Source organism: Zingiber officinale, chromosome 2A (genome assembly GCF_018446385.1).
Source record: "Zingiber officinale cultivar Zhangliang chromosome 2A, Zo_v1.1, whole genome shotgun sequence".
Classification (NCBI taxonomy): domain Eukaryota; kingdom Viridiplantae; phylum Streptophyta; class Magnoliopsida; order Zingiberales; family Zingiberaceae; genus Zingiber; species Zingiber officinale.
The window spans coordinates 167,159,312-167,172,617 of record NC_055988.1 but is presented as its reverse complement, the minus strand read 5'-3'; the positions used below and the strand labels follow the sequence as shown (position 1 = coordinate 167,172,617).

The following is a 13,306-nucleotide window of genomic DNA, read 5'->3' as shown; positions in this document are numbered from 1 at the left end:
ACTCTGCTTCTTCGCTGCCTGACTTGAGCGTCGGAAGGTCGTCGCCGGGAAACTCCTCCCGGCTCGGCTTCTTTGCAGGTTCGTCGGAGATCTACACCACCAGTCGGAGACAGTGAAGAGTGCCACGTCCCCAGCGTCCGTCGACTCAGCGCTTGAACATGATCAATAATATTAAAATAGTTTTAATTAAATTAGAGTAATTTTGTTCTACATGGTAGTAATTTTAGTCAAATCTATTATACAAAGGATATTTTTAAAAGAAAATAAAATAAGACTTTTTATTTTTTATTTTTATAAAAATAGTTTCTATTTTTATTTAGGCATCACTATTTTTAAATTGCACACATTCAAATGTCATGTCTCACCTCCCTTTGTTGTTGATGTACTCAGAGATCCCCCCTTTGCCTCCTAGACTTCGTCTTGGCCTCATGCACTCCATTGGGATCAACTTTGGCTAGCATGATCATTCGATGAGAAGTCTCTAATCTAGATGGTGCGAATATAGGACATGATGCAACACTAATTTTTTATTTTTTACAATGAAAGTTAAATAGATCATCATCAAAACGCACAATAATATTCAAGTGACTGAACATGTATGATTCTATTAATAAAACTATTTTTATAGTTTCAATTTTATTATATTTTCATATGAATACAAATAACTTATTTTTTTACTAGACCTTTCAAAATCTAGGATCAACACTCTTCATACATGAATGACATGGCAAGATAGTGTTCCTGATGGCAAAAGATAATTCGCTCGTCTCAGTGTCTCCGTAGCAAGATAGTGTTCCCCTCCTTACTGCCTAAGATTTCCTTCAGCTTCTACCTGTGTCATGTGTCATCATCCTTTGATCCCTATCTATGTCAGGTCGGCCAATATTCCATAGCCTCAAAGTAGTGTTCCATCGCAACAACAAAAGGAAGGAGGCCTTTATAGATCAATAACGAATGATACCATTCACAATCGAGGTGAAGATTGGGCGCAAGGTGGTGACGACAAAGTGAAGCAAGAAATTGACCATCGTTATAGCCTACTTGTCGGATTCAACCTATCACAAACAATCCAACCTCATTGCTCAAGGTAGAATTATTGTGCCATAAAAACACACTTAGCAAGCTGAAGTTTCAATACAGAGAATGATTTGAGAAGACACAATTACCCACAAATAATTCATTTCTTCTGTGTTTACTTTAATTCCATTTCTTTAAAAATAATTATTCTGTTCTTGTTAATTTCATTTCCTGAGAGCATGATCAAGCATGATATGATAAAACAGCAAATGAATTGATCATTTTCTCCCTCTCATGCAGCAAATAAACACAAATATATGATCAGAATTGGGTTGGTGAAGCATAACCTTGAAAAGGAGGTTTCTTGTAACCTTGTGCCTGGTTCACTACTACTACTATTTACAGCTCCTCTTCTGATGGTTTCCCGACCGAACACTCTATCGAGAAAGCTGGGAAGAGAGGTTGTGCAGAATTTTGTGAGAGAATCTTACATAATTGAGTTCAGTAAGTCAGCCTGTATTAGGAGGTCTGTAGCATGTTAGATCCGACTGCAAGTTACTGCTGCTTCCACCAGGTGTGGTGTAGATAACCTTCAAGAATTGAACATTCCAGGGTGTTTCGAAAACATAAAGGGTGTGTTTCGAAAGAAAATGCCGGCTGAAGGAAGCAACAAATGCATAGAGATGAAACTTACATGTTCATTCAGAGGTATGAGGCTGCTGAGAAGCTCATCGTTTGCGGATACTGGAATAGGAGGTATTTGTTTCAATGACCCAGGAAGTTGGTTCATTCCTCTAGGTAGAGTATTTATTCTGAAGTATGTTATGTTTCGAAATTATTGTCTACAAAATGTGCGTGTAGAGACAGAAGGTAGAACAAAGGGAAAAAATGATTACCTATTCTCCGCGGTGGCAATGTTGTTTCTCATATAACGGAACAAACTTAAGTTGTTTTGCATCTGTAATTTGAGGACATAATTTTAAGTGACCAAGAATGGCAATGAAGATAAGCTGAAATTTGAAAAGAATGATCAAGACAACAGCATGTCTTACACAGGACTTTGCTCAAGGCATCAAGGTATATTATTTTTTATTATTGGAAAACAAAAGTAACTGGGCGAGCCAAGGGTCATCTGAGCTTCAGATGCATTGAAGGTAAAAGCAGTGCACAAATGAACAACATACAACTACGTCGTTAAGTGTCAACATTTCACACAGTCTTGTTGAAGAAAGATATCGATATGCAAAACAAGACAATGTTCAACTGCAATTAAGGTACTCTTTGGTTTTTTGATCTCAGGCCAGAAGGCATGTGGATTGTTCTCAAGGAAGGAGATTTATCTCCTACCTGATTCTTCTGCTCCTCCTATCATACTTGACCTATTCATTTCAGATTCATCTATGTAGCTTTCACTTGTGCTGTTCATTATGTTTATAATAGACAAACACATGTTATTGTCAATTTATTGAATGCATATTCTATTCCATCACATGAGCTACCAAAGATTTGAACATTGGTTTCAATGGTCAAATTTTTAAGGGATAGATAGACTTAAAGACTTTTGGTAGAGGCAGAATAAGTATGACAGTTAAGGTTAAGCTTAAAAGCATTTTTGATGATTCCTTTGTCTATCCATTGGTAATATTCTTCTCACCAAGGATTATATTATCATTTATTTAGGTCATACGCCAGGGCCTCTCTAGGACTTGATTTCTATTGTTAGTGTGAGAGGAGATTAGAAATCTCATTTGTTTTGGTCCAGTTTTCATCCTTATAAGGTTTCATCATCGAGTGGACATCCATAGGTTTGGATCAAACTTTCTAACTTGTGAGGTTTCATTCTTGCATAGAGCTCTCTAGCATGTGAGGTTTCATCACACGTGATTGATAATGATTGAATTCAGTTGTACTTTTGCGAGAATTCAACATCTATTCACCCCTAATCAGGCTACTGGTCCTTAACACCTACTACAATTGAAACTACAAAGAACAATAACAAATAAACTAAGAAAATATGCGCGATCAAATTAGTCTAAAAATAATGTGACAAAAAAAGCCAACTATAAAAAGGAAAGAGGGTATAAGATAACAAACCATGCCTCCCTCAAGATTTTGTGCAATTGCTCTTAGACATGTTTCATTTTTTATGAGAATACTCTTCATTTCTGCATCCAAAGCAGCAAATCTAAGCAAAATAACAAAAATAATGCAAATTATATGAAAGCTCATGAATTAAAATGAGAAGAAACAAGATGTCTTTGACATGCTGTAGCATACTTTTGGTAATAATTAAAAGATTTCAAATCTACACAAGCACACTTAGAGGAGCTTGAATTGTTGCTTTTGTTTGTGATATTGACCATAAAGCACTCTCTCTCTCTAGAACGATAGTTGAATAGATGATATAGTATTTTTAGGGGAATGGGAGGTCATTGGCAAGCAATATATTTAGTATTAGAGTCTATGCAATATTAATGTACAAGGTAGAATTTAGATGGAGGAAAACATCAAGAAGTATAATTTAGATGGAGAAAAAAAGAGTCCAGATGAAAAAAGGAGATGTGCAGGGAATGGTGTTTTAATGAGAACATAATCAGATCATCATGAGGACATTTGAAACAACTATATTAGTGCTTCAAGATGGCCTAGATGCCAGTGAGAGGACAGTGATCCAAACAGGTAATACATAGAATGTGTTACTGCACCAGAACAGGTAACACAAGTAATACATTAATGAAAGAACAAAAAGTGAAACATAGAATGCTTCACAAAATACCATTAGCAGAAAGCATGTGTAAAGGAAAATTGAAATTAAACCTGACTTGAGTTACTATGGAGAAACATGTGGAGCTCCAAGTTTTTTCCATTTTGATGTAGTATCTTGAATCCTAACTAATGGACTAGATCAATTATTATGTCTATTTTAGCTTCAAATGCATTCCTAATCCACATTGTTCTAGTCAGAAAAAAAAAATCTAGTCAATATACCTAAGGATTCCCATGGTTATGCACTAAAAAATGTGAAAAGGCTTGTGTGTGCGCGCAAATGTATAGTCAGAGTACTGGTAAAATGTAAACGAAGGATTCTAACACATTTCTGTCAAAGGAGAAAAGTGAAAACTCAAAAACTTTTTGATAAAATGTAACAGTACAGTACGTGACCTTCGGATAGAAGTTGATCATGGATGTTCAAATGATGCATTGTTAGTAGATCAGGAGCCATAGAAGTACTTGCTGAGGGAATGCCCGTCCTCCTTTCCTAAAACATCAAAAGAAAAAAGAAACAAGGATGCAACTTATTCAATGACAGCACAAGCTAAAAATGTCAATGGGCATCCAAGCGCTAAAGCTTCACAGTTAATATCATACATGTCTCACGAAGAATATATAATCCAGGTGAGAATAATATAAATCAAACACTCAGATTTTTTTTAAATACACACACAGACACACATTCTCTAGATTAGTTCAATACGATCCCAATCAAGACTTTATACTGACTTCCTGTCACAAGACTCTGGGTCTAAGGGTTACCTTCGTGTCTTTCATCATTTTTGATGCATAATATTCTCCTGTCTTCCTCCTTTTTACATTTTCCTTGCTCTGCAAGAGAGATCAATACATTGACTAATTTTAAAATCGAGTATATGAGTGGGAAAAATTATCCATTTACCTAACAGTGAAAGCATGCTAAGAGTTTTGCTATTCTAGCTGTTTAACTCATTTAAAAATAAATGTTGTTAGTAGGAAAAATGGTCACACTTCTTCTTTGTATTGAAGTATTAGAGCCATTCACGTTCTAAAATTTTGGCATTACTACTTTGTGTTAATATGTTTCTTGGTGCTTCTTCATGGGCATATTGGCCTTAGTTAATAATAACTGTCATGTGATCATCAATCATTCATCTACCCTATTAGCTATTGGCATTTGAAGCATGTACCGAGGTAGGTTTACCAGGGTATTAAAGATGAAAGTGTTTAGTATGCATGTGACAAAGTGTCTGAAACTTGAAAAGGGAAGATAAACTGTAAAATGTTGGTTTTGAAAGTCTCCCATACACCCCTTCGTCTTTGGTATCTGAAACAAGTAGATATTGACATGTAATCCAGAACAGACCATTACTAACAGGAAGGAAAAAGGTATGACTAGCACTACAAGTAAAATCTAAAATAATGGGTCTGGCTTGGAGATGAACAGCTTCATTTTCTGTAGCCAAGCTCGCTTGTTTGCATGTGCAACCCCCAGGATGCTGATAGTGATAAGTGATGCCAATTGTAAGTAAGTTCAGTGAGGCAAAGTTGGCCCAGTTATAACTATTTTTGACAACTACAATTATAATACCTACCATTTCTCAAATTCCATTTTCCAAATGAAAATATCCTCTGTAGATGTGGGTTCTTCAGACCTGATATTTGCTAACTGGAGGTTCATAGATGATCCTAGTTGAGTGTGTCTGGTAGCACAAGTTACGATTAACTTCATGTTAGCTCCTTTAACAGAAGTTAATCTGGATTTGATTGTACATAGCAGAAAACTATGATATTTCATTTGGCACAATTTGATATGGAGGCCAAGCAAAGTGAATCACAGAGCAACACTAAAATTGTAATTGCATAAATATTAAAAAAATAAATGCAACAAACTCTCATGGCCAATTCAGTATCACTGTATCAGTGGGTATGCTTCGCAGGTGCAACAGGCTTGTGTGCCTTATGTGATAATCAAAACCTTCCAATGACAAAAGGCAAATCAGATTGTATTTAAAATCTTTCTATATGTATCGAATTGTTTAAGAACATTATTTATAAATTACAATATTATTAATCTTTGAAGCAGCAACTTTAACTTTTCTCTATTTCTTTGAAAATGAGTTGAGAAAGACATCATTCAGTTCTCATGTGGGGTTGCCCAAGCAAATCCTCTTCCAGTTATATCCAATCACTTAAAGGTTATAAAGATAGGGTTCTTTAGCATACATATAGTCAGATCTTCTTCCACTAACAGTTTTGAAGTAAAGAAAAATGTCAGCTTGGTCTCTTAGAAAAGGTGAGGACGTGAGGTAGAGTTTTTAACCAAAGCTTTTGTAGAAGAAAAGGATTATCCCAACCAACATATCAGAAATTTTGATGGAAAGAGACTGTCCTAAGTCCTGATAATACATATAGGTGAAGCTATGGTTGAAAAAACTACCTCAAGTCATTGTAGTAAATAAAGAAGCTTACAATAATCCATTGGCATCTCAAAGCAACATCCCGTATAGTCTTCTGAGGCAGCATAGCAGCTATCTTGGAGTACTGTTGTATACTCGATTCACTTGCAAAGCTATCAAACACAAACAAATACTTGATGTAGGATGAAAGGAAAAAAAATTTACAGTAAATTCGAAGTTATAGAAATTAAAATCTGAAAAACATGTGAATCTAAGTTATGCTTTGAGTACCAAATTATATAGACATAACAAAAAAAGTTCATGCCCCAAAGAAAGCAAAAGGATAATCCTGTCAAGAGAATGATTTATATGGAAGAAGATCCAGATCCAATTCAAGTGAAAATTACAAAGAATAAAAATGGCAACTTCGTCAATGTGGTGCTTCACAGTCACCATAAAGATAAGTATTACAAAAGTTACGGCGTTAGTATGCTTCAGTTGAAACAAGGTAACTGATAGAAAACTTTTTATTTGTTGTTTACTTGGGCGGATTGACTTAAGGAGGAAAAGTAACTGATAGAAATTAGTATGATTATTTATTACTTTTGTATCTGCCCAATTATGAGTGAAAATGGAGGGGAAAAGTTTTTGAAGTGTTGAATAATTAAATTACCCTTTTCTATGAGAACTATACCACATTCTCCATTCTCACCTTCAACAAATTCTAGACAATGCAAAAAAACTTGTCATGCCACAACTGCATTGGCAAGACTTGTGTCCCTGACTACCGATGATAGCCTGAACATTACCAATCACCAGCAATTGCAACTGGATTTGAGAAAATTTTGATACATACCTTATGAGGCCTCTGTTTAATATATCAACTTCTCCTGGAGACCAATACGCAGGTGAACCAGAAACATTTGTAAACCTAGGCATCAGTTCCTGAAGAACAGATCCAGGAGTGTACTGAGCTTGAGTTGCTGTATCCATGTGATTGATCACACCAGAGCCAGCGCACATAAAAATGCTGGCCATGCTACTGTTTCCATCAAAAGTGGGTATGTAACCATTAACCATCTCTGTTGAGCTATCTACTGTTCCTGGCTGGAAAGAGACCATGCTAGGATGACTAAATGAAGAACCTATACTTTTTTGCTGAGAACCATTGTTAGTAGTAGTCTCCATCTTCTAATTTTGCACGTAGATGATGCCAATTTATGATGAACTAGCCATAATTATACCATAACCATATAGCAAAAAGAAATCTCAAGAGACAAATGTCCAGAAAGATTCCAACACCAGCCGTTTCTAATGGCACATAGGCAAAATTTTCTCCATCACGGAGAAAATTCCCCTTCGAAAAGGCTAGAAAATTACACTCACCTGCAATATAACCCAGGGAAATGAAATTAGTAAAATTCAACAGAAGAAAACACAACAATTTTATCAATCGCGAGCCTCAGATTCGAAAGTCTGCTCAACAACCAGAGACAAACTTAGTGCTTGCAAAACGATACGTTGATCAGATTCCACAAACAATTGAAGGCAATATAGACCCCCAAAACATCAATCTGAAGTTCCACACGGAGGACCTCTCAAATTTGCACCCTTCAAAAGGAATCATTTTGCCATCCATCGCATTCATAAAAACCCTAACCTCAACTAATCAGAGCCACATAAAGATTCCCCAAACAACCAAGACGAGAAAATCTCTCGAACATTAAGAAGGGGGAAAAAAGGAAACTAAAAACAGCACAGAGTGACGACGTTAAGAAATCAAAACCAGTCTCCAGTAACACCAGTGGCCAATCAATGCACACAGACACCAAAATCCAACGAGATTCGAACCTTTTCCTCCTTTTTTTATTCCGCGTCACTGCTTTCTCTTCTCTCCAATGGGAAGGCACAAAAAAAGGCCCCTCCTTCTCCGAGCAGAGAACGATAGCAGCGGATCTCCGGAATTCGAAAGAAGCAGAGCGAATCTGGACGCCGATATAAGAAGCCAATCCTTCCGCTCCCTCCTCCACCGCCTTTTTTCGCTTTTTTTTACCCCATGCTTCCCTCAAATCTTCTCCCGTTCGTTGCCATTACGCCTCCTCTCTTGCTTCCCAAATCTCCTCCTCCTACTCCTCCTTCCGCGGTACCAGATTTCTAGCAGCTGGCGCAGTGGCCATCCCGTTCCACCACCGCCCTCGCCTTCTTTAGCTAAAGCAGACGCCGCCATCCGCCCCTCAAGTTCAGCTTAATTACGATCCGCTGCCCCTTTGGCGGCAAAGACTCGAGTTCTAACGGCGACAGGTGGCACGATCACCTCCCTTCGATTCTGAAGATCCTGATCGGACGATGGGAATCGGTCGAGTTCGTTGCACCGACCGAGGGAATCTCGAATCCACACCGTACCGTCAAATCAATTTCTTAAAATTAAGGTCAAGATTCTTCGCCCTTTCCTTTTTATTCTCGCGTATTGTTACCGAACTTGTCAGTGGAGACCGAAATGGGGCCAGCGTGATTCCCATTCCGAGCACGGGTAGGTGTCGTGGGGTAGCCGTTCTTGAAATGAAATGTAAAGTGGGTGTAGAAATAAAACGGTTTGGGGACCGGAATCTCGTGTGCAAGGTAACGGACGCTATATTTAAACCCTAGCAAAAACTTAAAAAGCACCCTTATTTTTATTATTATCAAAAGACGCACTTTTGATTTAAAAATTATAAAAAAAACACTTTATCTTAATTTGTTTTCCTAAAATATCCTTCTTTCTTAGAACGACTAATACTATTATAACAGCTTTGGTCACAAATTTGGTTTAGGTTTTTATCTTATTTTTCATATGTTAAAATTGAATAATAATTTTTTTTTTCTCTTTCTAACTCTGTATCTACTACATCTTCTTGTTTGCCTAAAATTGCTTCGTCCATCAAACAACGACACATAAATGATGACTAAGCTAGACTACTGATGTAGATGCGGGAGGGATCCAGGAACACGATCCGCTCATATTATCTAACACAATCTGTTCATGTTATCTGACATGACCGTGTTTTATTGTGTCCCTTGGCATGGAGCAACCAAGAGTTCTAGCAAGAAACACGGTCAGTTCGTGTCCAAAGACAAGATCATGTTCCATTCCGTGTCGCGTTGAGAAGCAGACAAGATTTTTGGCACACAACACAACCAACGTATAACGACCCAAATTTCTTCATTTCGGGTTCCAATAGTAATTAAAAATGTTTAGAAATGCTTTAGAAATATTCTAGAGATTTTTAAATATTTTTAGAGTATTTTTATGTAATTTTTTGAGTTCGTTTGATATTTTTACCAAAAGAAACAAGTTGCAAAAAATAAAGAAACGACCCAAATTTCCTCATTTCGGGTTCCAATAGTAATTAAAAATATTTAGAAATGCTTTAGAAATATTCTAGAGATTTTTAAAAAATTTTAGAGTATTTTTATGTAATTTTTGGAGTTATTTTTACCAAAAGAAACAAGTTGCAAAAAATAAAGAAATTAAACTAAAGTTCGAACCGCAGACCTCCAATTAAGCAAAGCCTTTAATTGTCTCGACTGATCAGGAACCCAACAGGGTCATGCTGATAAAATAGATAGTGAAATTTATTTAAGCAATAGTTGGGAACAGAATATCCAGAAAATAAATAGGAATAAAAGGGATTCAGCCGAAATTCGAACCCGCAATCTCAAACCCGATCAACGACTTAAGCGGAGCGCAAAAGCCAAGTGCCCAAGCGGGCAATGCTGATTAATAGAGGAACGAAAATTATTTAAGTAATAGTTAATAAACAGAAAATAAATAGGAATAAAAGGGATTCAGCCAAGATTCGAACCCATGACCTCCGACCCGAACCTTAAGTGAATCCGGCTGACCAAGTGCCCAAGCGGACGGTTCTGTTTAGAAAAGATAACAAAATTTATTTAAGATGTTAACAGAATATTGGAGTTATAAAGAGAGGAACTTAGGGCTTGATTTCTTCCGTGACCTAAGCTTTCCCGATCCCGATTTCGAGCGACGCCGTTCTGTGCTTGGGCGAAAACGAAGCCGAGTTAGGGCTTCTCTCCGGTGGCCGACCAAGGACTCGTCCGAAGGTTTCTTCACACGGTTGTGACTCTCTCAGCAATGTGAACGCGTAGGCACAAGAGGAGGCCGGAAATCTCGAGCTAACCGAAAACACTAGAGCTCTTCTTCTCGATTTTGAGTCCAATAAGCAAGGTAAGTGCTACTCACCTGCGGTAAGGGTAGTTACGAGCTTTGATTTAGTGTTTCTTTTAGTTTTCGGAATATGCTGTAAAAGATTGTGGTTGCTTGGGAATTTAGAGTAGATCCAAGATTTGTTTTTCCCTTGTAATTAGGAATTCGGATTTTTATGTAGATTTTAATTAAGCTTATAGTGCAGATTTTTATTTAAGCTTATAGTGCAGATTTTTATGTAAGCTTATAGTACAGATTTTAATTAAGCTTATAGTGCAAATTTTTATGTAAACTTATAGTGCAGATTTTAATTAAGCTTATAGTGCTAATTTTAATTAAGTTTATAGTACAGATTTTTGGTGGAACTTGTAGTACAGATTTTTGGTGGAATTTATAGTGCAGATTTTTGGTGGAACTTGTAGTGTAGATTTTTGGTGAAACTTATAGTGCAGTTAAAAAAAAAAAATTATAGTGCAGTTTGGTTAAGTATTATAATGCAGAATTTATGTTTGCATAGTATGCAGAAATTGTGTAGTATAGAATGCAGAATCTTGATTAGTATAGTATGCAGATTTAGTTTTCAGTTTGCGATTTTGGCTTAGTATTCCAGTTTAGATCATGTTGTAACATGCTTAAAGATCTCTATTGCTCTATAAAAGTATAAGCTTTACATAGGTATCAAGCTTTAACAGATTTTTAGTGTGGAATAGCTATGTGTAGCATTACAGATTTTGATTTGTTTAGCATTGTAGATTTTGAATTGTTTAGCATTACAGTTTTGATGGTTTAACATTAGAAGATCCAATTAGATCTCTAGTAGCTTAATTAGATTTGCATATTTTATTAAGCTTACAAGTGCAGATTTTATTAAGCTTACAAGTGCAGATTTTATTAAGCTTACAAGTGCAGATTTTATTAAGTTTATAATGCAGATTTTATTAAGTTTACAAGTGCAGAATTTTATTAAGCTTACAAATGCCGAATTTTGTTAGTATAACATACAGAATTTTGATTAGCATAGTGTGCAGATTTTTGTTTATACATTTCAATGTTAGAATTTGTTTAAACATTTCAGTTTTTAAAAAAACATTCTTTTATTAGAGGTATTAATAAGTATAAGAAATATAAAGAAAAGAAAGAAAAGGGCCAAGGGCTTAAGTAGATCCCAAAGTCAAGACTTTAGAGATTTTGGCACACAAGGTGCTTGTTAAAATGCCGAGACATTATATATATTAGAAGTAATAAAAGATAACAAGAATTTTATTTTTTAAGAGGCTAATACCCGACTTCTGAGGTTGTCGTTAAACAAATCCAGGTGACTAATTCCGAGGTCTTGCTCCTGGTAAGACCGAGGTCTTTACCCTCGTAGGACTGGTGGGTCGCTACCCCAATTTCTATTAGGGAGCGCGCTTTGGTACTAAGCCTGGGCCCAAGAACAGATTTATTATTATTTTGAAGTATTAAAGTATAAGTTTTTAAACAAGTAAAACAAGCTTCACATAAGTTTAAAATTTAGCAAGTTTAGTTTCTTTTATGCTAGCATGTTGTTCTGATTAGCTTTACATGTTTAGCATTTCAGTAAGTTTCTTTTGCTATTAGATGAGCATGAGTAGTCTCTTCTTTTGAGCATTCAGTTGTTTTTAGATTTCAGTATATCCACATACATATTCGAGTTTTTGTGAGTTAGATAGCGCTTACTAAGCAATTTTGCTTATAGATGCATTTTCCTCTTACTGCAGATAAAGAAAAGGAAAAACTATAGCAAAGAAAGGTGACAAGGAGGTGCGGATGGATGTGTGATGCCTGGACTATAGAAGCCTTGGGATTTAGCATAAGAATTTATTAAGATTGCCATGTATTTAGAATTCTTTCTTTTTATTGTTATGCACATTAGACCTATTATCTGAGTTATATAATGGTTGCATGTATGTTCAGATTAATACATATATTTCAGCATGATTAGATTGATGTATAGTTTTAGTTGTATTCATATGCTGGAGTAGAATGTAGAGATAAGTTGTTTATGTGTTTCCGCTGCTATCAGTTGTATGTTTAGAGAGTTTATGTATTGATAATTACATGTGTGCAATGTTAGTTAAGAAAAATTAGTAGTCCAGTAGCGCTCCACCCTCACAGACTAGTAGTGAGGAGGATGAGATATTACACAACGTATGCTTTCTGACACAACCATATTCACTTGACTTCTTAACAAGGGAGTTTCTAGTAGAAAACATGACCAGTCACTCCTAAGCACGGTAAGATTGTCTCTACTGACACGATCATGTTTCGTCACCATAAGTGGACTAGGTGAACTCCAAATGAGATTTTACCATTAAATTAAGGTTATTTTCCATTTTTCATGGTTAGGACTAGGTCTATTTAAACTTTGTTTAGTTGTTATTTGCATACTTTTCCACATGTCTTTCTCTAAAATTCCTGGTTGAAATTTCACTTTCAAAATAATCATTATCAAGTTCAACATCAACTTTTATTATCATGTCCCCTTGGATGGGTCTAGTGGCTAACGTATGAGGTGTTACCACCATAAGGTTTGAGGTTCGAATCTCGATAAAGTCGAGATAAATATCTCCCTTATGTGCTAATCACTATTACAAAAGCTAGTAGCCGTATGTGATTTATCTCCTCCGTGTTGGTCATGAGACGGGTTGGCGGGGGCACTCACCCCGAGCATATTCACCTTTTGCCACCATGGTGGCCAAGTCAAGAGGACATATAGGCATAAGGAGTATGGATACATATCAGGATGACGAGGCATGAGCAGCATGAACAAAGATCATAGGTGATACTGATTGGTACCTTTGCTCAGTAGGTGGTACTGAAGATGAGCACACAATCAGTTGGTACATGAGTGAGCACATGTATGTGATCATGCTCCAGAATCATTTTATATAATTATACATTTTGATAATATATA

General features: G+C 36.2%; 1 protein-coding gene across 3 annotated transcripts; it reads right to left on the bottom strand.

Annotated features, from left to right (window-relative positions):
• Positions 1 to 719: 719 nt before the first annotated feature.
• LOC122043112 lies at positions 720 to 8,368 on the bottom strand. Of its 3 annotated transcripts, XR_006129445.1 has the most exons (10): positions 8,019 to 8,368; positions 7,024 to 7,553; positions 6,241 to 6,340; positions 4,552 to 4,620; positions 4,180 to 4,276; positions 3,112 to 3,182; positions 1,914 to 1,975; positions 1,712 to 1,829; positions 1,365 to 1,607; positions 720 to 1,055 (listed from the first exon to the last, which is right to left on the bottom strand). XR_006129445.1 is itself a non-coding variant. In XM_042603583.1 (9 exons), exons 2-9 carry the CDS (start codon positions 7,353 to 7,355, stop codon positions 1,527 to 1,529), a joined length of 930 nt encoding a protein of 309 aa, XP_042459517.1. In that variant the 5' UTR covers positions 7,356 to 7,553; positions 8,019 to 8,368; the 3' UTR covers positions 1,273 to 1,526. The 3 variants fall into 3 exon arrangements, 2 of the variants coding, with proteins under 2 accessions (XP_042459517.1, XP_042459518.1); XM_042603583.1 differs by lacking the exon at positions 720 to 1,055 and having other exon boundaries at positions 1,273 to 1,607; XM_042603584.1 differs by lacking the exons at positions 720 to 1,055; positions 8,019 to 8,368 and adding an exon at positions 7,656 to 7,945 and having other exon boundaries at positions 1,273 to 1,607.
• Positions 8,369 to 13,306: the final 4,938 nt, after the last annotated feature.